The sequence below is a fragment of the Lampetra fluviatilis genome, chromosome 2 (assembly GCF_964198595.1).
Source record: "Lampetra fluviatilis chromosome 2, kcLamFluv1.1, whole genome shotgun sequence".
NCBI lineage: Eukaryota > Metazoa > Chordata > Hyperoartia > Petromyzontiformes > Petromyzontidae > Lampetra > Lampetra fluviatilis.
This window is the reverse complement of record NC_136276.1, coordinates 15,363,045-15,387,110: the sequence shown is the minus strand read 5'-3', so window position 1 is coordinate 15,387,110 and position 24,066 is coordinate 15,363,045. Positions and strand designations below refer to the sequence as shown.

The following is a 24,066-nucleotide window of genomic DNA, read 5'->3' as shown; positions in this document are numbered from 1 at the left end:
TGACGGTCCCACCTGATGACGGAGACTTGTGTTGCCTCCGAAACGTCGTGATTTTATTATTAATTTTTTTATTAAATTTAATTTCATTTTTTACCTACGTGACTTTACCGAAAGAACTAAGAGTATGAATCCTTGCAGTCACGAAAGCTTCAAATCTAGAACCATGTTAATAGATTACAGTGCATGTAGGTTTCGTCAATGTGAGCATTGGAGGACCGTCGCTTACCGCCACCCCAGTGCAGACACCGAGCCAGATCATTCCCTGTGCCAAGAGGAAGGACTGCTACAGGTGGACGCTTTGGCAGAGAGAGTTTGTCTGGAAAAGAAAGTGGTGTCAGTACAGATATAACTCATCCACTACATCGAACGCTATTTTGACAAAGTTGTCATAATGACGTATGATTCTGCAGTGCCGATAGGAAATTCATTCATTTGTTACATACCGATGCAGTCCAAAACCCAGCCCACAGTGCCGTCCCCACCACAAGTGAGCACTCGGAAATCGGGGACGTCACGAAAGAAGTTCAATCTGTCAAAAAATGTAGCATAAATTAAGGGACGATCTCACATACAATGCACTGTATAGTCAGTCAATATAAGCATAGCTGCTCCATGTATATGCTAGGCTGTAGCCAAGGCGACATATGCACGTAGCTCCTCAGTATATGTTCGAGGCTTTACACTTAAAGTTTATGTGTGTGTAGCTTGGGCTTGTGTCTGCTCTGTGCATCCCAGCCATGCATTGGCACGGGTAAGAGCCAAGCCCAGGCCAGCCTCCACTAGACCAATCATGCCCCACGCGCCCTCCCGTCTTGCCTGAACACCACATCGGGATCATGCTGGGAATCAGGCAAATTCTATTTCAAAGGATATTCCGATCAATACCAGTCGGCAGGTATTGCAGTCAATTCCAGCAGACCGGCAGCACCAAACGTATTTAAAATATATGGCAGATACTTAGGTAATACGTTTATTGGCTAGTATCAACACCAATACCCGCCAGCCAGTATCACCACAATTGCCATTGTAACATTACATAGGCATCGCCATTCATTTCAATCGTGATTTCAATAGGCCCTCCAGGTGCCAAGGGCCCACCCTTCTTCCATGAATATCATGCTGGACTCCGCACAGCCTGCTCCCCCACAGCGATTCCATAATGCAGCCAATCCCACCATCCCAGAGACAATTGTATTTGATACTAAGATTGGGCTGGCGACTCCAGGCTAGAAATTATGAGAATCATCCAACTATGGTTTTTACCACACCCACCCATTGTGTGTCATGCCAGCAGCTTAGTAACAGAACTAGGCCCATTAGTATGAAGACTAAATGCCACTGAATTAAGGAAAACATTACACGATGTGGAAAGAAAAAGCAAAGTTATCCACCTTGGACTTCATTAATTTGTCAAAAGTATATGTGCGACTACCACATGTAAAAAATTAAGAGCTATGTTCTCATGAAATGGCTTTAACGATATGGGTCACATCTGCAAAATGTTTTTTATAGACCAGTGGCTGAACAGTGAGTGATCTATCATTGGTTCATGTCTTGATGGAATGCAAGACGTCATCTGCAAGATTCCTGGCATTTGCATGCTAAGTATTTTGAAAACACTGACATTCAACAAAACATGCTGTTATACGGACCATCTATTGTCTGTTTGTGGGTTTGTTTGTGGGTTTGTGTCTCTTCAAGCACTTGCGAACAATTTGCCTCTCCAATGGTGGGGTTTACGTGAAAAATATATAGCCAGGTACCAAGCCGTAAGCCCCGTGGTGAGCAAGTGCTATTCCGTTTTCACATCCGTCAACTTAAAATTTGTTTAATTAGCGATTTAGTGCGATGTGTGCGCGCTTAACATGTATTTATTTATGACGCGTGCACGACCATACCAACTCACGCGCCTTAAAAATGCTATAAAAATACACTAAAAGCTGACGTTAATTCTTCACTGTGTGATGTCCCCCCCACCCCGATGTGTGCAGTTATTACTACTATACAGTCGCTAGATGCTACCACTATAGGCCGTAGATATTACTGCAGAGCGGCCGGGGAGATCGTAGCTGGGGGGGGGGGGGGGGTCAGGTGTAAGCAGCCCAGCCTGCCAAGGTGCCACCTCGGCCGGCTGGACATTCTAGGCAAGGCCGGAGGCTCTGCACGGGACTAGGCCTCACCACACCACTCTGTCATGTGAGTACTTTGTGCTATAGAGTCGATAAATACTGCTATAGAGTCAGCATGTACTACTGCAGTGAAAGCAGGTACCACCACAGTATGCACTGCTGTATGCACTGCCGTAGTCATAGCAGGTACCACCACAGTCAATAAGCACTGCTGTTAGATTTTTAAGAGTAGTTTTGAAATATTTTTAAGACCCGGGCAACGCCAGGTACTTCCCGCTAGTTTAAACTAAATCTGCGTTGAAACGTTTCTTATAAGTGAGAGTCTGCGTTGTGCATAGCCAATAATCGAACCTGGATCACTGATGCCATAACGCGGTGAGCAGTGCGTTAACCATTAAGCAATTTCTCCAGCTTTCATATAACTCCGCTCACATAAACACGCAAACACGCACACACGCGCATATGCGCCCGCACGACTAAACTTGCTTTTCTCATAGATTTTCCCTGTACTGCTACTAACTTTTTAACAATAACTTCTGCTGTCACAGATGTCCAATCATCTATAAGGATTCATGAAATTAAGAGAGAGAGACTATAAGTATATAAATCAGAGTATACGATTGAGACCAAGACTTGCAGAGTTGACGCTCACATTCAGTTACAACTGGTTGGATCATGCAGGGGCCTCCATGCAATTCTGTTTCAGTGGTTTTGTATGCTTTGCATTTTCACGTACCCTGGAAATGGACCACCTTTATTGAGGTTATACACTTGCCGAGGATTGAGAAGGTATTGAAACTTTCGGAGAATTCTGCAAAAATTGAGTGAAACAACGTTAATGAAAAAGCAAAAATTTGGAATGCACGTTTTCTATCTATCAAATCATTGGTTATAAAAAATATATTCACAAGTTGTGACAATGCTTTATAGCTGTTACAACAGTCTTAAATATAAAATATCCATTTTGTTCAAATTACTAATGACAGTACTGTGCATGCAATGTCTTCTTCAGTGTTAAAATAAGAAAATTACAATAAATTTTGATAAAAATTGCTTATATTTTGATGTACTTTGCTGATTTTATAATACACTGATTTTGCATTACAAAGTAGAAATAATAGTTCATTTGAAGTGAATCAAAATGTATTCATTCAAGCTGATTAACTTACGAATCGGTTCTCTTTAATAATTACCACACAAGCCATGTACCATGATTTCTATGTATTTTATAACTTGTGCCATATTATAACTGTCTGTGATTGGGTAGAAAATGTCACATGTAGTTGCTTTCAATAACAAAACATTTGTTTACTGCATCCAAAATACATTTATTCAAAAATACATGTATATAGTGTTCACACAAATACCCAATGGAAAATGTTACACTTTCAAATATTTTTTATGAACTTTTATTGAAAAGATTGAACTTACTATAATACAAATATGAATTACAAAACCATTAACCTGCATTTCTACGTGAGATTGTCACCAATTGATGGATTAGCCTATAAAATAAAGCAAAAATATTAACTTTGTCACACGGTGCAACAAATGTTTGAAACATATCGGCTTAGATATTTATGCATACTGCATTGCAAAGTTATTTTTTTATTAATATAAAATTAAATTATCTATATTGTTAAAGCCATTTAAGCAAAATTAAGGTTATAATTGAACTTCAAGGGTAACTACAGCAAGCTTAATTAAAGCTGTGTATGTGTCATAATATGTATTTTATTGGAACAAACATATACAATTTAATTATGTAAATAGTATTAAGGAGGAATTCAACATATCCAAAGGTTTCTTTGAGCAAATGAGTTTGTTTCGCCATGTATTGTCAGTGCTCTCTTACTTTTCTCCTTGTTTGCCTCCACTTTTTGGATTGACAAAAACTAGCAAGGGGTGGGTGCCAGTAGTAGGTGTAATCTACAGACACATGCAAGAAAAGATCATCATGCAATAATAAACCACACATTCAACGTAAAGTTGGAAAAATCATCGCTGCGATTTTGCTTTGGAAACCAATTAATTTCAAATGCTTTAAATGTTGTTCACCAAAACGTTGCCTTGACACAAGATATATGTGGCTCAGTAAGATGCCGTGATGATGTAAGAGTGGCACTTGGGGGTCGGTCGAATGTCGACGGTGCAACAGTTGAGAAAGTCGACAGAAGAAAAGAAATAACGGCACCGTACGGTGATACATATGACATCGGTTGTGTTGAACTCTTACACATGATTAGCTGCTACCTAATATACACTACTTAACTATAACACAATACTTATCGACTAGATATTAAGTTTGCATAGCTACAATGTCGTAACAAATTTCACACAATAGAACTTAGCTATTTCGAAGCATTGGCTTTCAGTGCAGGCTCCACAAACAAAATCATTTTCCAGCAAAATAAACTCCCTCAATCTACCAAGCATGCACCCATTTGGGGTGACATGTGCAAAAGTCTCAGATATAAAAAAAAATTCTGAGCAGCAGTGTCATGTTTGAATGTTATACAGTGGTCGAGAGTGAAACTTACTATCTCATGCTCTATATGCTGTACCTGATGGACAACGTGCATATCAGACGTATTCGGCGAACGTGTGTGTGTGTGTACACTCTGCGGTGTTTTGAGCACACCATGTTGCTGTGGCTTGACAAATGCTGATGGTGCCAATGCATCGAAGAAGAAAAATATCATAGGCAGTAAATGTTGTTGGCACATTCCTGTATGTACAGGTTAATTACAAATGGGGGGCGGTTATAATTAATGCAAATAAAATAAAGAAACGTGAGCATTATACTTCAACTGACATTTGACAGAATGGTTCAAATATGATTGGGATGCATCTGTTGCGACAGAGCATCATAAAATGTAATTCTAATTTGGCCCCATATCTACTCTCTCTGGCCTTGCTATGTGTTATGTAATGTAGACCATTGCCCAGTATGTATTTATGAATGTTGAACTTCTTTTGCACCGTACATAGCCAACCGTGCTAATTTGAAGCCTAGTCTATACTTTTCCTTTTAACATAATGTCATCAATGCATGTGTTGTTGTTTTTTTCAAACAAAGAAACACCAACAGTAATACCAGAGGAAGAATACTTTCACAAGTGCCAGTGAGTCAATCTTTGCATCTGTGTGTTATTAATATTGAGTGATTGATTGCTGCACCACCCAAAAGCACGTCTGGAACCGGCGACCCTCTGGATTGAAAGCCCAGTGTGCTGACCATTACACCACAGCAGCATCCGGGGCTCTGTGTATCTGTGCTTTTTTCAGATATCTTTTTTTTACCAAACTATTTTTTTTTACCAGCAGCATCTGGGGGCTCTGTGTATCTGTGTTTTAAAAGATGTTTTTTTTTACCAAACCATTTTTTTTTACCAGCAGCATCCAGGGCTCTGTGTACTACCAAACCAGTGGCCATGGCCAACTCCCCCACAGCTGCACCAGACACAGACCTGCAGAGCGTGCCCGTCGCCTGTCACCGAGTTGGTGCGCTGAAAACGCCGCAGTACGTCGTCGTCCAGCGACACGCCGCTACCACTGTCTGTCCTCTGCACCGACATCTGTCGCTCCTGTGGCTCACATGTCCATATACGCACACGTGCACACACGGGGGAAAACGGAGCTTTAGCGTCGAAAGATGCCAGGTGTCTGTAACCAGCTTTGATATTTATAGAATGTACAGGGCGTCCAAAAAAGTCACCGCGCAGGCAGAACTGTTTTATCATGTATTCCCGGTGATTGGTGAAATTGGGAACCTTTGACTTCCAATTATAACCCAACGGGTTGAAATGTCCTGGAACACACAATGCAATTATTGGGCTGTATGTCCCTTATTCCAAGGGTTACTTCCATATTCAGTTCACCCAGGCTGTGAATATTTTTTTACGTGTACTTTGATCACTCTTTAAAAAAAATATTTAATCTTCTCTTGCCTGTAAATGTCATTTTTTGTCTGTCTGTGTGTGTGTGTGTGTGCGCACGCTTGCGAGGGATTTGGCTCTCAAATGGTGGGGTTTACGTAAAAAAATAGCCAGGTACCACGCCGTAAGCCCCGTGGTGAGCAAGCGCTATTCCTTTTTCCCATTAATTAGCGATTTTGTGCAGTTTTCATTAATTTATGTATTTAATAGCGTGCTATCGACCATACGAACTCACACGCATTCGGTGGTGGGGAAGGGCACTACCAAGTCACACACATTCGGTTGGGGCGAGGGGTAAATTTGCTTTAGCGTTAAACATGCTATAAAATAAAATACTAAACGCTGAGGTTAATTCTTCACAACGTGATGTCCTCCCCCCCCACCCCGATGCGTGCAGTTACTACTATAGAGTCCGTAGATATTAATATTATAGCGCTTAGATAGTATTATTGTAGTGTGGGCGGGGGGGATGGTGGGGGGGGGGTTCTGGTGGTGCAAACATTTTCCTCGCAGCATTCAGTTGGTGCTCACTGTGTTGTAAATGTCAGGACGGTATGAGTACCAATTATGAGATATTAAGTTTAAAACATTGTATCATTGTACTTTTTTGTCAGTATCAAAGTATGAAAAATAAGAATAGGTTTTACCCTTTCTGGAAATAAAACATGTGTTAAGATGTTCAAACACCAAATAGATACCTATTGCAAGAAATCTATTTGGTTAAGTTAAGTTGGCTAAGTTTTGCCCTCTCCTGGCCAGCTGGCTCAAAAGCGTAATAAATGAAATGAGACGGACGTGTCTTCGCGTGAATCATGCAAATCGCCTCACCAGAACCAAGGGAAAGATGGAGTTTGGGGGAAGGACGTGGTCCTTTAACTGACCGCAGTCACACTCCGGCTTCACGTGCGAAGCACACTTGTTGTGCAGCTGCAAGGCAGGATGCAACAAGGCAAGTCATACAAGTCATCTAAAGGCAGTTTCTCCAAGGGCTTCCACAGAGGTTTCTGGAGGCAATTCCAACGTGAGCCCCCCCCCCCTATTTATTTGTATTAAAAATGAGGCCCGTTGTGCCGCCCTCTTTTGTGTGAGGCTCAAGTCAAATTGCCCATTTTGCTGCCACTGCCCACCTCTCGGTGGCCCTGGTTTGTCCCCACACATATCTTTTAAGTGCACAGGCTTGCGTTTACAATCTAACATCCTGGTGCAATCATGCTCTTTCTGGAGCACGTAAAAAGGGCCATGTAGTAACCAGTGTAGTCTGCGCTCCTTCAGTGGAGTTTTTCAAATCGACACTAACTCTCTCTCGTAGCTAGCAGACCTCGACATTGGCATTTAACCGCTGAACATATTTCCACATGCAAGAATATAATGGAACACGCGGCAATAAATGATTCCACCATGCAAATAGATTTGCAGATATTAATACAACACGTAAGATGTTAAATGTGTGTGCTTTCATTTAATATCATATTTTATTCATGTGTAAACAGCACGTTATTTAAGATGAGCAGGACATTAAAGAGTTATTTAAAGCATTGTGGTTTTAAAAGTATCATCATGCAGTAACAAGGCTTGGGAAAATAATAATTTAAACCAACATGAAATTACAATACAAAAAATTTGTACTTCTTCGGTAATGTGTTATTATCAAATGTGAACCCAGTACAACTCATTTTTTAGAGTACTAAAACACAATAGTGCTGTCATTCATTAATGCATTCATCTATAAGCGTATTATTCTGTCATGAGTCATGCATTTTAGGAATCTATACGGGGCATTTGAGTTGCGTCTAATATCCTTTATTCCTCATTGTAGGCTCTCCCCTCCAATACAGGATGTGCTCGCAAATAGAATCGGCATTCAGAAATTAAACATAAAAATCCCAACAAGAGTACTGTATATTCATTAAGAAATGTATTCAACTTCTTGGTTCTTTCGGTAAAGTCACGTAGAATGGAAATAATAAAATAATAAAATAAAACATAAGATAATACTCACGACGTTTCGGCCACAACGCAAGCAGCCGTCATCAGGTGAAGACCAGGTCTGTCGGGGAGACAGCGTCATTCAGACGCTGTCTCCCCGACACTGTCTCCCCGACAGACCTGGTCTTCACCTGATGACGGCTGCATGCGTTGTGGCCGAAACGTCGTGAGAATTATCTTATTATGTTTTATTTTATTACTTTATTATTTCCATTCTACGTGACTTTACCGAAAGAACCAAGAAGATGAATCCCTGCAGTCACGAAAGCTTTAAATCGAAATTTAAATGTATTCAACTTATTCACGGTAGATAACCAATACAACATGCATTCCTTCGTCTAAAATCCCTGCACAATCAAAAACGTAACTATTTTTACGCATCCCATCAGCTCTGCAGCCTTATGAATGATATCAGCAACACTGATTCAACACAAGCAAAATCTGGATTGGTTTTGACATTCAGTACCTCATCAGCAGATTCAGGCTTGTTTGAACCAATGCTGGTGAGAGCTGCCAGCTGTTTAAAAGCGAGAACCCCTCTGTAAGTTATGGGTCTGAATTTTATGCAAAACGATATAACACATTACACAACTAATCATGAGCATTTATTGCGGATAATATTAATTTTGTATTTACACCTTTATATATGCATGTACACAGCTCCCTTATTTATAAAACTATGGTTTGTTGTCATTTTATCATTTATCCATCCCACTAATTGACAAATTATTTGGGGGTCGCAATTTGATTCAGCTTCCAATTTTTTTGTCTCGTTTGTTCCATCTCATTTGTTCTATTTTTCCCTAAAGGTAACATCATTATAGACTTTGCATGCAAGCACCACGAGTGTGAGAATTGTTTAAATTCACGCATTACTGAGTCAGTCCTTGCCTAATAATTTGCACTGTGAAACACGTTATCAAATGACAGCATGTATTCATGCATTTACATTTCATACTCTAGCACCCGTTTACCCACCACTATTTCTTCTCGCAATGATAATAAAAATTGCTGCTGATTTTGTGCATTTGCTAAAGTAATGTTGTCAAAAGTGTTACACACACTAAAGTGGATATCTGGCTAAAAATGAATGGCATGATAATAAGAAACGACCAAAACCAATTAACTTTGGCAAGCAATGACAAGTGCTGACCGTTATGTGACACCATACGCAGTGGAGCCCCGTAAGGCCCTGGTAGCACTTGATGCTCTTATGGCACTTGTCGCATTTGGCAGGGCAGTTGCCTTCCACCCAATAGTGGTCCATCACCTGCACAAGACAGAGAGAATGCATGATCACATCATCCGTTGGCACTTTCAATCTCAAAAGTCCCAAAGAATGCAGCTGCACAAGTGCCGAGTGTTGAAATCCGAAATCCTTAAGATTTTTATCGTCAAAATAATAACACGTATGTACAGGTACACAATTACGCGTCGTGTTCACTTGGACAAGCAGAAGTCTTTATTGTTGGGATGAAAGTATTTATTCGAGTGAATGTTTGAAATGATGAGTAAAGATCAGTATACTCACGGTGGCACTCTTTTTGGACTTGGCGTAAGTGCTGATGCAGTTTAGCGGCGCCTTAGCTACACACCTCTCGTGGACCGTGTATTTACAGACTGTAAGAAAAATATTCACGGGAAAACATGGACATCAAAAGTGTTAAAATAGTACTGTGGCATATTCCAAACTGTTTGCACCAAATGTTTTTTTCTATTGTATAAAATCCAGTCATTCTCAATCTACCAATGGATGAAAACCTCCCCAACACCATATCAGCCAGGGTTTTTTTTTACCAGTGCCAGATGGTGTGGTTGAGGAAGTTGGAGAGGGCATAACTGTTTCAGATATCAATTGCCACTGATGATAGCCATTGCCAGGAATCTAACTCAGGTTGCAAGATTCATTGCACGGAGTGCTCGCCTCTATACCACCGCACCACATCATGTGGCGGTTAATTCGTGAATCTAGCTAGTCCTAAATACGAGGGTGATTCTACGACTGTCGATTTGGTATGTTTAAAAAAATCCAGGGGGCATATCCGTGATACTCGTGTGCAAAATTTGTTTGAGATTTGCCCACTAGATAGTGGACACATCACATAATCAAAGATGGTGGTGCCCTTGTACAAATGTACATTAGAAGAGCTGTACATTGATCTTCATTGTTGTCCTCTGAGAATGTAAATCAAAAAAAATCTATAAACAATAATGAAGCGACAAAATGATCACAACTAAATTAATTGTAGTAATGTTTACAAATGGGTAGATCACTGCAATAAGATAAAAAAAATGAATTGCCTTCGTGTAGGAATATGACCATTAATGCATAACAAACCATTATGCTTTATACTCTGCCATTAACAGACACACACTCTAGATATTCAGTGATATTAAATATTTAATTACTTGCTCCACACTTATCCCTGTGACCATTGATGTGAACTTACTTTTTTACTCCCCCGTCAGCAAAATTCAAACTCTCAATACAAGAGATGTTTTTTGGGAATTGAAGCATTAACTGCCCTACCAACTCTGTCATAATCCCAGACACACTCATGTCCTAATTTCAGCCAGTGCACCCATTTGTAAATGCTACTGCACGGAACCCGTCGACACACCCTACATCTTCGCGAGCTTGCGGTCGGAGAGGCTACCCCAGCATCTCTCGACTCACATGTGCAGCAGAGCCCCTGCTTGCCCAGGCCAATGAGCATGGCCTTGCAGAAATTGCAGTACGCCGGTTTGTTGAAGTGCTTCAATTTCCACACGTGCTGTCCGTCGTCCTTCACGTTCTGAGGGGACATTGGCGGGCAACGTTTATTGCTTCAGACACTTAAAATATGCAATGAAACGTTCGTCAGCCATAGAATCAATACTGTGTACAGTAATGCAAAGGCGTGGAACAAATTCAAACCATGACTGCAATCTAACTCATCTGAACACACTGAGATCGTTCGAAATATTGATAGGAAACATTTGTATTGCATTGCCACAGCTTTCTTCGTAACTCAAGTGTACAGCTATGGGTTTGTGCTGCAATTGCAATGAACATAAGGCACTCACAATGCAAATGGCGACTGTACCAATACTAAACCATTGTAAGATAGGCATTTTATATTTTGTCGACCTTCTATAACACGTTATAGACGATACTAAAATGAAATAAAAGGAGGCTGTGATTTTTGCAAAATTTGTGTTGCGACGCTTGTCAAGGTCTTCAAATGAAGAGTAACAAAAATGTTCTTTAGATGACGAATATCTTTTTTATGGGGCATTATATGGAATCACAACGTGTATACATTGACTGAACTATGGCTGAAACTTCGATATGGCTCAAGTACAATGAGAGTCTGTGCCCATGAGTGTGGGTGTGCAAATCCATCCTGAATTATTTGAGGGACAGTGAGTGTGTGAAGATTGGGTCATGTAACCCGCATGCCCAGCCACCGCATGCCGAAGCAGCTTCTCTTTGGCTCAATATAGAGGTCTAAAAGGGCACAACACGGGCTGCAGAAGAGATGGACTGATTCGGTACAGGAGGATGTGAAGCTGAGTGGACTTGCCGAAGACTGGTACCAGCAGTGTCAAAATCGACCTCTATGGAGAAGGCTCGTGAAAGACGCTCCCGATCAGTTGGAGGCAGATGCCCTCCAACAACAACGAAGGGCAGAGGAGCGACGCTCACAACAACCAGTGGAGCGCCAAGCGGCTAAAATGCAGCAAATTGGCACAGTAGAGGGCACAGCTGCACGTCATTTCAGTCAGCCAACCCATGGCACCTGGGTCTGTCCCGTGACCTCCTGTAAGCAAGCCTTCAACACTTCACAGGCGCTGTGGTGACCATCACCGCCACTTAGTGGCGAATTGCGGGTGTTGTTGATGTGTGAAGGTACAAGTGGATGCAGGGGACGAGGGGGGGGGGTGTTTGTATCAGTGTACGTATGTGCACATGCACTACCAACCGACTCCAGGCCGAGAAGCACGAGCAAGGGGATTGTCGTCATACCACCCTGTATCCACTCTTCCAGAGACACCGTGCCATCTTGGTCATAGTCGATCTCCTGCATCATATCGCGAAGGATCTGCAAAGTACACAACACCCGTGGCTGAATGCATTGACGTGTATTACAGTCCTGCTGTGCAATGAACCCGGCAACCCGAGTTGGATTCTTGGCCACGGTTAACTTCAAAGTGACGAGTGATATGAGAACCAGTTCTCCCCTCCCTCCTATTTACCGACCCACACTGACTAGTGCAGTGAAGAATGGTAAAAAAAAACATGACTGACATGGCTTGGAGAGGCCTTCATCCACTGGTGGATTGAGAATGGCTGGAATTTATTGTATATATTTACAACCACGTGAGAACCAATTCAAATGGTAAATAGCATTGACAAGGGTCACAAGTGCATTAAAGTACTTCTTGAAGTACAGCGGGCATGTTGCTCACAGATCTCTGTGGCATTTGTGAGTGTTAACCCCTCATGCATGTCGGTTTTCAGTTGTCACTCTGGTTCCTGCCCTACGCAATATATAAGAGAAACATTTTGGCAAAACATTCTAAGCAGGATTCTCAATTTTTTGTTAAAGTATTGAGATTCAGTTTTGGCTCTCTCCGGGGTAGTAAATCCAGGCTTAAGGTGTAAAATAAATAAAAGACTAATCATCTTCCTTTGTTATGAAGTCTCAATAATTTACCCAAATAAAATGATCCGTCTGCTCAAAACAAATATGGTGCTTTTCAAACTGAAAGTTCTGCAGGACATTATGCAAGAAAAAAGGAAACGGTTCACAAATTGGGCTTTGTCTCAACAATTACAAAATTCTACAAGAGCCAATACGCATTTACATTTCCCGGATAAAAGTCTCGTTTAATATTTACCGGTTTCAGCTCTGTAACATCCCACTCTAAGTATTCAGCCACGTGCATCATCTGTGTGATTATGCGGTCCACCTCCTGAATGCAAACATTAAAAAAAGAGAAGGAGAATAGGATTATTCCGTGCCCAGTTACATGCTAATTTCTCACTTTAAAATCATGCTAATCTCTTACATTAACATAGCCACTTCCGTAGCCAGTTACATGCTAATTACTCACATTAACATCACTAGACCCAGCCACTCCTTTATAACCCTTGGGCTAAACCCATTTCAAACCTTTATAACAATCTGCATCAGCAGCAGGCCATGCTTTCCCACCTGATGTGCCCGAAACGTCGTGATTTTTTTTTTATACCTATGTGACTTTACCGAAAGAACCAAAGAGTATGGATTCCTGCAGTCACGAAAGCTTCAAATCTAGAATGATTATGTGGATTGACAGCAGCTGTCCAAACATCACAGGAATAATGCATTTTCAGGGCAAATCGGAACGACCATTGACTTACAAATCAAGACTTTGGCCACAGTGCGCTTTTCTTACCGAGCTGTCGAGCAGTTTATTGCTGTCGGTGTCATACAGATGAAACATAACTGAAAAACAGAACATAATCAAGCATCGTTTTAAAAAAAGTCTACATTGCTCAGCTATTTAAATCAGATGCCACAGTATTGGATGCGACACTGTATGTTCATTTGGGAATTTGGTGGCTTGAGAACAGACGGAATTTATTGCATTTAAATGTAACCAAGTGAGAACCCATTCAGATGATGAATGTCATTGACAAGGGCGACACGTATTACATTCTAAATTTCGATGAAATGTATTAAAAAATTAAGGGTGTTTTTTACGAACAATTTTTTCAGATTCGTGTGCATTCTCAAGATTGGCAAGCAGCAACCTTGCCTCTTCTATGTCTGCAGTCCCAACTTGAAACCTATGGTGGCGATGTTGAACCACGAATAAATAATCATACATACTCGAAGAGCAATCCCAGCCGATAACCTCTAGGTGGGATTATATGGTATGGCTTTTGAGATGGGAAGTTAAGACAGTGCACTACTGTTGGTTTGTTTTACCCCAGGATAGGCAAAACTTCCGACAGTGAAGTTCCAATACCAATAAATGTACACAAAACATAAACACACGAAGCACGATCCAAATGCAATACAGTACAGCGATGTTATATGTATTCCTGAATTACTCTATCGCTTTTATGTTTGTGATAGAAAGATACCTCATTGGCCATGTACGCTAATCTGAATTCATAAACTTGTTTTTCCCCAGTGGTTTTCTTCCAAACAGCACCGCTGATTCAGATGAAAGCTCCTACAGAAATAGACTCCTGCCAGTGGGTGTTTGCCACTGACCAAGACAATCAGATCTCTGTGTTAATTGGAGTCAACGTGACTCCAATTAAACTGCGTTATACAATGCGTTTCACACGAGAGAGACTTGTGTGTATCGATAAGTCGGACTGAACACAACATTACTGCTGCTCAAAGAACTCACAGGATGCCGATTGAATACCTCAACGAAAATAACGCTGAATAGACCTGAACACATTTGATTGATGGCATCAATTTTTCTATTAACATTTAACAGTGAGGGGAGGGGGATGATTGAGTTCACAGTGATAAGCAAGAGGGGCAATGATGCCCATAACGTGTGGGAAAATGACTGGAATCGGTGACACACGGAAAGGAGGTGAAGTTTGTTACAAACGGATTTCATAGCAAGCTTTAAAAACCTCTGTGTACCTGAATGGGCCTCTGCTAAAGTAGAGAAAAATAATCGTGGCACTTGTACTTATCACATGTGAAGTCTGGTTACTCTAAGCAACTCTCAATAAATAAAGGGCTTTTTTAAGCCAGGTTACACTTTGACTTTAGTATTTTTAAAGTGATATGGTTAGTGGGGAACATGCATGTGGCCTCTGCAGAATTAATTAAGAAGAGCGTTTTGTTGAAATTGCAAAGCACTGCAAATGGTTCTCAAATTTCAGGATGTCTGCTTGGATTTTCCCTGTTCTGGACGTTTCCATCAATGCATTTAGTGCCACATTCGTCATACACATTATGTTCGCATTATTTTTGCCGCTGTCATTATTAAACATCACCTCTGTCAATTCTGGGAAGAGTCATTGTGCAGCATAAATACATGGAAAATATACAAATTGTTCCTATCTTTAAAACAATTTAGAATTCATGTAAAACATGTGGTTTGTCAGTAATCCCTTAACAGCACTGTTTTTTCAAGTATACAGCAGGCTATTCTTTTGAAATGTAACACGATATATTCCACCCCCCCCCCCCATCTATTTGAGCATAAGCAAATAAGCATCGGAGCAGCAATATTCTGTATTCTGTGTTGTTTGGGGCTCACCCACATAACAAACATGTAACCATCTCTTAATGCTGTGGTTGCCCTGGAAACCTGTACACGTGGCATTTTACACTTGTGCCCAGTGTGCAGGCTTTTCGAGCTGGCAGGCAATGCCACTCATCAGCATGGGCTGCAGGATAGCACCGTTAGCATGCAGGGCATGTACCCAGCCGGCAGGCCTATTTATGTGCGGCATTCAGTCACACTGTGTTGAGAGTCTACGCTGTGGAAAGCACTCCTGTTGTGCGTGAATGAATCACTCTGCTTGTGATTTCTTTTTGTTACCCATGTAAAATATGTCTCTGTGAACATCTTAGGGCATTGTAATATTTAGGAAAAAAAGGCAATGAGACTTGAGGATGTTTTCCTTTAACCTCGCTGTTTCATCGTGGCGGCACAGAAGCCAGTTTTCTACGACTTGTGGAATGAGCCAAACGTTGATGTCTCGTTTGCATAGATAAGCGGACGTCAACTTCAAATTTCGCCAAAACGTCAACAAGGGTTGATATATGTTCAGTGCTGCTGGAAACCAGATACTGAAAACAAGCAATCATTTCAAGATGACCACGGTTATATTTTCACAATTCCACATCAGATTTCTGCAGCTGCCTCCACTGAATCAATATATTATTGGATATTTGTCATCATGTGGCAGAGTGCCATTTCAACATAAAATGCTGGTAACACCATAAAATAAAATAAATATATAAAATGAGAATCTGGTCTTCTGAGCCATGCTGCATGCTGTAATGGGCCTTATCCTCCTTTGAACAAAAATACGTTTTTTTTTTTCTTGGACGAATGCTTCCAGAATCAGGCTCCGTGACTAAACTATAATGAAATTCAAGGTGTAGCCAAATTCTGGGTGAAATACTAGCAACTTGCGTCCCCCCCTCCTGTCCCTAGCTTTGTTTCAAAGCAACAACGAATTAAAAATGGTGCATGGACCCTTTTTCATCCTTAGTGCATCACTGGAGCCTTTAACAAGCTGGGAAAGTGTGTAGACTTGCTAGCACTGTATTGGCAAAGGATACATGAATAAAGTTCACCAAATGTAATAAAAACATTTATTTTCATTGAGTTTCTCAACAATGAACGTCAGGCTTCTGCAGCTGTGTGGGTATACGCAGAAAATATATACCACACAAGACGCTCTTAAAATGTATGCAAATAATTTAAGAGAATTGCGTTTTTAACAAATAAATTGCATTCTAACAATCATGAAATCATGTGATTGTTACCCTGAAAGATTAGACCATCCAAATAAAAGTTCATCTTTTTCCATCCATCTGAAATTAGGAACAATACGGATCTATCATATAGTATAATCGTACCTTTTGAGAGGATCCCATTTCTCTCCATGAAATGCATATTTCTCCTTAAAATATATTTTTTTTATTTACTTATTGAATTTACTGCATATATACCTTACATATGACCTGGTTTCTTGTATTGCAGCTGAAATGGGGACAAGTATCCGTTGCTTGTTTTACAAGACAAACGCAAAGGAAGAAAGCCCTAATTGCTGCTGGGACTGGTGACATGGGTGGTTAGTTGTCCATGTCAATTAAATGTTGCTACCTGCACGAATAATATAGTGATATGTTGCGTTCCACTTTAACCATTTAACTTCTAGAAACAAATCTCTCATGATAAAATATACATTTGAACAAAGATTGCGACTCCAAAATCCTCTATAAGTGACCTTTATGTTTTATAAAGGTCCATTATTTTTTTGGAAAGGTAACGAAATATTCTCTCCATGCCCTGTCCCATTTATTACAATTATAAACATGTTTTTGTAAGATTAAAGGTGCAGCCCTTACAATTGCTTGCTCAAGCCACTGTTGGTAGAAGCCCCCCCACCCCCACACTTGTGGGAGCTCTAGAGAAGCCCTCTGGATGGTGTTTTGGCCGACCCTTGCACGCCGGCCAGACATATCTGAAACGGTGAAAATACCCATATATATAACATGTAGCCTGCCGATCGACTAACTGTGCTGTATCAATTTATACTGCTGAGGGTCGACAGAGGTGGGGAGGGGGGAATTTAGAAACGTGCTCGTTGTTTCAACCCCAATGCCACGAAATCGAACTGGCAATCTCTGGATTGTCCAGTTCGCTAACCATTACACCACCAACTGTAACAAATTTTAAAAAAATGTATCACTTCTACAAAAAAATCTTTACCAATTCGCTACATCTACTGTTTACAAATCTGTAAAGTGCTTCTCTCAGGCTTAATGGTTTTAATGTATTTTTAAACGAAAATTTTTCCAATATTATGTAAAGTAAAATCAAGAATAGAGTTATTCTATCCACCTAATATTCACCATGGAATAGTGAGGCAAGTCCCTTGTCTGCTTGGCTACTGCCAGTGAAAACATGTACATTTGTGGGCCCCCTGCAGGAACCAGATAGAATCCAGCCACACAAATGCACCCAAACACCAACAGTTAAGTTTGAAAGTGCGTTCCATATAAATAGACAATACATCTGGGGGCTTCTAATTCAACTTTGCGAAGTAATGACCGTTCCTTATACATAATGCAACATATCATGCAACACTGACCGACTAAGTGTCCGCAGAACAATGCAGGGCCCTTCATTAGCGCCCTATACTTGATATGCTCGACTCTACATTGTAAAATTGTGGTCACTACAACAGTGCATGGGCTTGGAGTGACTACGCAGAGGGCACTGGCTAATGAAGAGGGCGAGTGAGGAACTGAGCTGCTTGGGCATCTCATAAGTTACCCCCCTCGAATGCCCCCCTGCTCTGGGGTATTTGGCACGAGCACTAGCTGGCTGTCCCAGCCTGAAACAAAGCAATCCATCACGGTGTATAGCACGCAAATGCAATGGTTAGTTCACTAATTGTGTGGGAAGCAATGAGTAAATACCACCTATGCATACACAATTACCCACTCCCACAAAGCGTTTTTTTGGTTAAAAAATATTTTTTTCCCCAATGTAGTATAAATGAAAACCATAAAGGACTGCGTTGGTAGTGTTGTGTAAACACACAACGCAAAACATAACACCTCACGTTGGGGTGGAGTGGTGAGTGAGTGGATTCATGAACTGTGTCATGAACCCACTTTACTGAGCTGGATTCCCATCCGTGGCTAGCATCAGTGGTGAGTGAATCGTGAACCAGTCCTGCCCCCCCGCCCCCCTTCATCAACCTGCACCAACCATCGTGGTGGTGTGATGTTAACTACCTCGCCTGGCATGTAGGAGGTCGTGGGTTCGATCCCGACCGTGACGCCTGCTGTATATTTGGAGTTTGTATGTTCTTCCCGTGGTCGCGCAGATTTCTCTCCGGGCCCTCAAGTTTTTTCCTCCACATTTATAAACATGCGTTTTGAGTAATCGGGTGCTATACACTTCGTTAAGCTATCATTTGTTGCAAGGTCGCTTCTGAAAATTAGCGATATAGCTCAGTGGGCCTTACTTGGTCAAATAAAAAAAAAACTGTTTATAGTTTATAGCATGGAGAGGCCTTTATCCAGAAATTGATTGGCAAAAGGCTATTAAATATTGTTACTATTATAACGGAACATTCTGCACGGTAGTTGGCTAAAGTGTTGTACAATGCCCCTTGTTCATTGCAGTATGCAAAAGAGGTGCCATTGTGTGCAGAATAAATAATGAATTTGTAGAGGCAAACCACATTGCAACAATACACATGAACAAACTGTTTCAACTCTTTGGTTCTTTCGGTAAAGTCACGTAGGTATAAAATCAAATAAATTAAATCACGACGTTTCAATTGCAACACAAGCAATCATCATCAAGTGGGAAAACCACAGCAATCGAAACGTCGTTATTTAATTTATTTTATACCTACGTGATTTTACCGAAAGAACCAAAGAGTATGGATCCCTGCAGTCACGAAAACTTAAAATCTAAACTGTTCAAAATGTAAAGAAATGCATTTCAAAATGCCATTTCATTCAACATGAAAAAATAGTGATCTATTAAAGGTCTGACTTGGATCATTACAGCTTTCTGAATTTGTGTCGCCCAATGCTGTCTATTTGCACAGGACACCAAAAATTACCTCACAATCAGCAAAACCAGAAAAGTCTTCCCCTTTTCCTATTATGGAGAAACACCTTTGTCAACCAATCAATACTCATTCAGTCCCCATCATGAAAGCCATGAAGCAGAGCCCATGCAATGCTTGCTTAACAATGTGTTTTTTGTTTAAATGATTGTATAATGGAAACGGGGGTACTCATGATATTTACCAATGCAGGATCTCGAACCACACACATGATCAGCACCAGAGAAATTGACAGTCCGTGAACAACAACAAAATTAAGGCAATTTTATTTCACGGAAAAAGGGGCATTACCAGCGTCTGGTTCCAGTACGAGTCAAGCCAGAACGTCAGCGAGACTAATCCAGCTGTGATATATTTATCCCAAGTAACTTGGCAATTTAGCCTCGTAATGTGCAAATTGTAAGGATCTTCTTTTTCACCTGAGCTACATTCTGCTTCTAAAGCACATTGCTGGTAAACTGTTTGGCTGACAAACAGAAAAAGTGAAGGATCAATATCTAAGTTCATATGACTCAACAAGTCTATATTGATATATTACATTTACAACGCTCTGTCAAATCCACATACGTACACACGTAGGGTCTTCTCCCTAAGCCATGTTGAGGTTGTTTGACCATACTTAATCACGAGGGATGATGAATTGAGGACCCAGGACATGCCCAGATGTCACTCACCATTGATGTGACTCATGGCGGGAAATCAACTCAGATCCGTGGGTTCAGAGTGCAGTGCACTGACCACTGTACCACAGCTCCACCCCAGATACTAGTTATGATCAAAATAGAACTTATGCACCGTGAGCTTTGTTTATGCCTCTGCGTGTAAAAGTCTCATCGTCACTGGGGCATTTGGTTCAGTTTTAAAGCTCAACAAAAGGATTCAATAATTCGGAAACCCATGCTTCACATCACCACTTATGATCTACCAATAGATGCACACTCCAGCCCCCTGAGTACCATTACCCCTTTGCATACAATGGGCGGCCCTCATCCCCAATGCGCTATACCACGCAGTAGTACATCTTGATGCAAACGTTAACATATGGTCAATGAAGCCGTGGGTCATGAAGCTGGTGGCATCACATTTTCTAAGCATCACCATATGATTCAATTGCTAAAATGATTTCTCTAGTAATCTGGTAATGCTGGGGATGACAATGGGAGCATTTAATTTCAATGATCAAGCAGGTGTCATAGAAACTCAGCAAAAAACGACGTGACATATTGCTCCATTTGTTCATTCCACAGGCCGCCGCACTTAACGACGACACATTCTTCGAAGACTAAAAACAATTGACTTAAAGCTTTCGTGACTGCAGGAATTCACATTCGTTGGGTCTTTCGGTAAAGTCACGTAGAACAAAAAGATTTACCAAAAACCACGACGTTTCGATCGCAACACAGGCAATCGTCATCAGGAGCAAAAAAAGGAGGGGGAAAACTGCTGAGGCAGGCTGTTTTAAAGGTTTGAGATGGGTGCAGCCCAAGGGTCATAAACGAAGTGGGCGGTGCTAGTGATGTTAAAGTGAGAAATTAGCATGTCAATGTAAGATCGGAGGGCGACTTCCACGGAGACGGCGCAGAGGTGGCTATTGTAATGTGAGAGATTAGCATGTTCATGTAGGCGTCATCAGGAGGAAAAAAGAACCATCTTCGTGAACATAAGGCAGATCTGAAACACTATAGGACCAATACCTCGGCCGTGGCTGATCATTGTTTCAATGTGGTGGGCTCACACGAAATTGATTTCTCCAAGACGAAGGTACTTTGCAAACCCACCGGCTATCAACAAAGACTCGTTCATGAAGCCATCCAGATAAATAGACACAGACACAATTTCAACCGAGAAGATGGGTACAAACTGAGCAATCATTGGAAGGACGTTATTAACCAGTTTAAGTCATAACTGGCTGTGATGTTTCCATCCTACCTTCCGATGTTAGTTGTTATTTTCGACTCTCTGATTTTACATTAACAGGTTAAATGTCATTTAAGACAGCCACTGTCGCTCACGTCCTCCACGTGGCGGTGGCTCTGCGATCTTACATTGACATGCTAATCTCTGATCTTACATTGACATGCTAATCTCTCATATTGCAATAGCCACCTCCGCAGCTTCGTAGTCGTGCAGGTAGCTCTGCGATCTTACATTGACTTGCTAATCTCCCACATTGCAATAGCCACCTCCACGCCCTCGATGTGGAACTCGCCCTCCGATCTTACATTGACATGCTAATCTCTGATCTTACATTGACATGCTAATCTCTGATCTTACATTGACATGCTAATCTCTGATCTTACATTGACATGCTAATCTCTGATATTACATTGACATGCTAATCTCTGATCTTACATTGACATGCAAATCTCTCACAATACAATGGCCACCTCCATACCCTCATCGTGGAGGTAGCTCTCCGATCTTACATTGACATGCAAATTTCTCACTTTAACATCACTAGCCCCGCCTACTTCGTTTATGACCCTTGGGCTACACCGATTTAAAACCTTTAAAACAGCCTGCCTCAGCAGCTTTCCCTCCTCCTTTTCTTTTCCTCCTGATGACGATTGCTTGCGTTGCGATCGAAACGTCGTAGTTTTTTGGTAATTTTTTTGTTCTACGTGACTTTACCGAAAGATCCAAAGAATACTAAAAACAATGCTCATTAATTTACCTTTTGTAACCATATTTTAAAACAATGAGAATTAACATTTACAAATAAATGAGGAGCGTATCAAGACATGGCCCTCTTCATAATGTCCCCCTGGCCCTTTCAAGGTGATATAAAGAAACTGACGTGTGCCATGCAATATGTAGTGCTGGCCCTGATGGTGCTCCCACATAATTAAGAATTTTCTCCGTGTAATCTCATAATTTATACAACATTGATTCTGCAGAAGGCATCAAAGTCAAAAAAATAGCCACATAGCATTCTTTACAACTATGCATCCATAAAATATCGTGCTTGAATGAGATGAGGATAAAACTGAGGAGTCTTGGATTTCATGCTGAGCAGGCTATGTCAGAAAAAGCAAGTAATTTATGTATTTCAAAGAATGCTGCAGAGGTGGATTTATGGGTGAAGTAATATTATGATTTAATATATGAATGACTGGATTACCGGACAAATTAATAGATTAATATGAATGTATGCTATATGAGTGAACAAATGACTGCTTGCTTAATCTAACGGAGGATTTGATAATTAAATGAATGGATTTGTAGCTACGTGAAAGAAAAGAGTGAACGGATGGCTGCGTGGAAGGACGATTGTAAAGCTGCATTAGTGCACAGGGCAGATGTACGAACTGCAGGAGGGCTGCACGAGTGGCCATGTGAATGGTAAAATATAACTTACACTCCAGCTTGTCTTCGGGTCGGCTGCCCTCAAGCAGCGAGAGGTAGCACACAATATCCTTGAGGTGCACAGCCTGTGTCTGGCTGACATCCCCCAGAGAAGCAGACTTTACAAGACTCGGTCCACCGACCCCACCGCCTTTCTGGCCAAGCCTCTTCTCACCGGCCTTGCCACTGTCTACAAAAAGAAGGGTAATAGGAGAGGTGAGCCTCAATCCACAATTAAAACACAGCCTGCCATTCAATGCAGCACTTCACTCATCCAATTCGTCGTATTTATCCTTAATATAAAACCCATGGCTTAGGTTAAGAGGCATAAAAAGGGACGATAAAAATAACGGACGATATTACATTTCTGTCTTTAAATAATATTCATAATGAGGGATTGAAATTGTTATGAGATACATTTTGGTACACATCATGATTTAGATTGCTTTTATCGTATTACCCAAATCCAATGCATTATCTAAAGTGCACACAAGCTCACATGAAAGCTATGGCTACAATGTTATCTGCTCAGGCTATTAAGACACTTAAGTGGAGAAAAATGTTTGCAAAGGCCACGGTTTTACAGCCAAATGGACATGGTCAAATTTGCAGACATGTCTCTCATAATTGCCCCGCGCCCCCACCCCCTAATGCTGTATCACAGCTGTCTCACTATAGCTTTACATCTCCATACATCGGTGAAGTCTATTTATGGAATAAACAGCACAATTCCTGACGAAATAGCTACTGATTAGGTAAAGGTGCAGCCCTGCAAATTATTGCTCATGCCTATGCTGGCAGAAAGAGCCTCCACTAGAGGGAGCTGTAGAGAGCTCCTCTGTTTGGTAACCTGGCCTCTTATTCCACACGAGTTGCTAAATGTAGAACCAAAACATGAACAAAAGCAGTCGATTTTGGAAAAGGTTGCAAGTTCAAATCCTGGTTGTGAGTCGACTCTGCCCAGAATCCCCCTGGGGTTAATACTATGAGTACCACTTTGTGGGGAAGGCAATGGCAGTTTTCCTGAAGAAAGATGTTCCCCTATCATAGGAATGAGGAATTTCCACCACCGGTTCAGTGTCGTTAATAAGAGATGAGCACCACATTCATACTCACTTGAGCAGGAAGTCACTTTTAACCAGAGGAGAATACTTTGAAGATGTTTTGAACCCATGCCTCAGACCACTGGTGATCCAGAGCAGCTGCATTGCAAGGCGTGCCCACGTTATCATCAGCGTCGCAGACTCACAATGAGGCAAGGCACACGTGAAATAAATCACGTCTCACTTGACGCACATTGATCCCTCTTATCACTCGCCCGAAACATGCT

The 24,066-nt window shown here is 41.2% G+C and overlaps 1 protein-coding gene across 4 annotated transcripts in view; it reads right to left on the bottom strand.

Moving 5' to 3' along the window:
- LOC144943448 (diacylglycerol kinase beta-like) overlaps positions 1–24,066 on the bottom strand; it is a 139,076-nt gene that overhangs the window by 57,889 nt on the left and 57,121 nt on the right. For 3 of the 4 annotated variants that reach the window (XM_078870887.1, XM_078870879.1, XM_078870897.1), the window contains 14 exons: positions 22,750–22,926; positions 13,478–13,527; positions 12,938–13,012; positions 12,019–12,138; positions 10,731–10,848; positions 9,585–9,673; positions 9,207–9,323; positions 8,520–8,570; positions 6,896–6,994; positions 5,600–5,716; positions 3,985–4,058; positions 2,866–2,940; positions 444–529; positions 227–316 (listed from right to left, as the gene is read on the bottom strand). In XM_078870887.1, coding sequence (XP_078727013.1) covers positions 227–316; positions 444–529; positions 2,866–2,940; positions 3,985–4,058; positions 5,600–5,716; positions 6,896–6,994; positions 8,520–8,570; positions 9,207–9,323; positions 9,585–9,673; positions 10,731–10,848; positions 12,019–12,138; positions 12,938–13,012; positions 13,478–13,527; positions 22,750–22,926 — 1,338 coding nt within the window. The remainder of the gene's footprint in view (positions 1–226; positions 317–443; positions 530–2,865; positions 2,941–3,984; positions 4,059–5,599; positions 5,717–6,895; positions 6,995–8,519; positions 8,571–9,206; positions 9,324–9,584; positions 9,674–10,730; positions 10,849–12,018; positions 12,139–12,937; positions 13,013–13,477; positions 13,528–22,749; positions 22,927–24,066) is intronic. The other variant, XM_078870906.1, reaches the window with a different exon arrangement.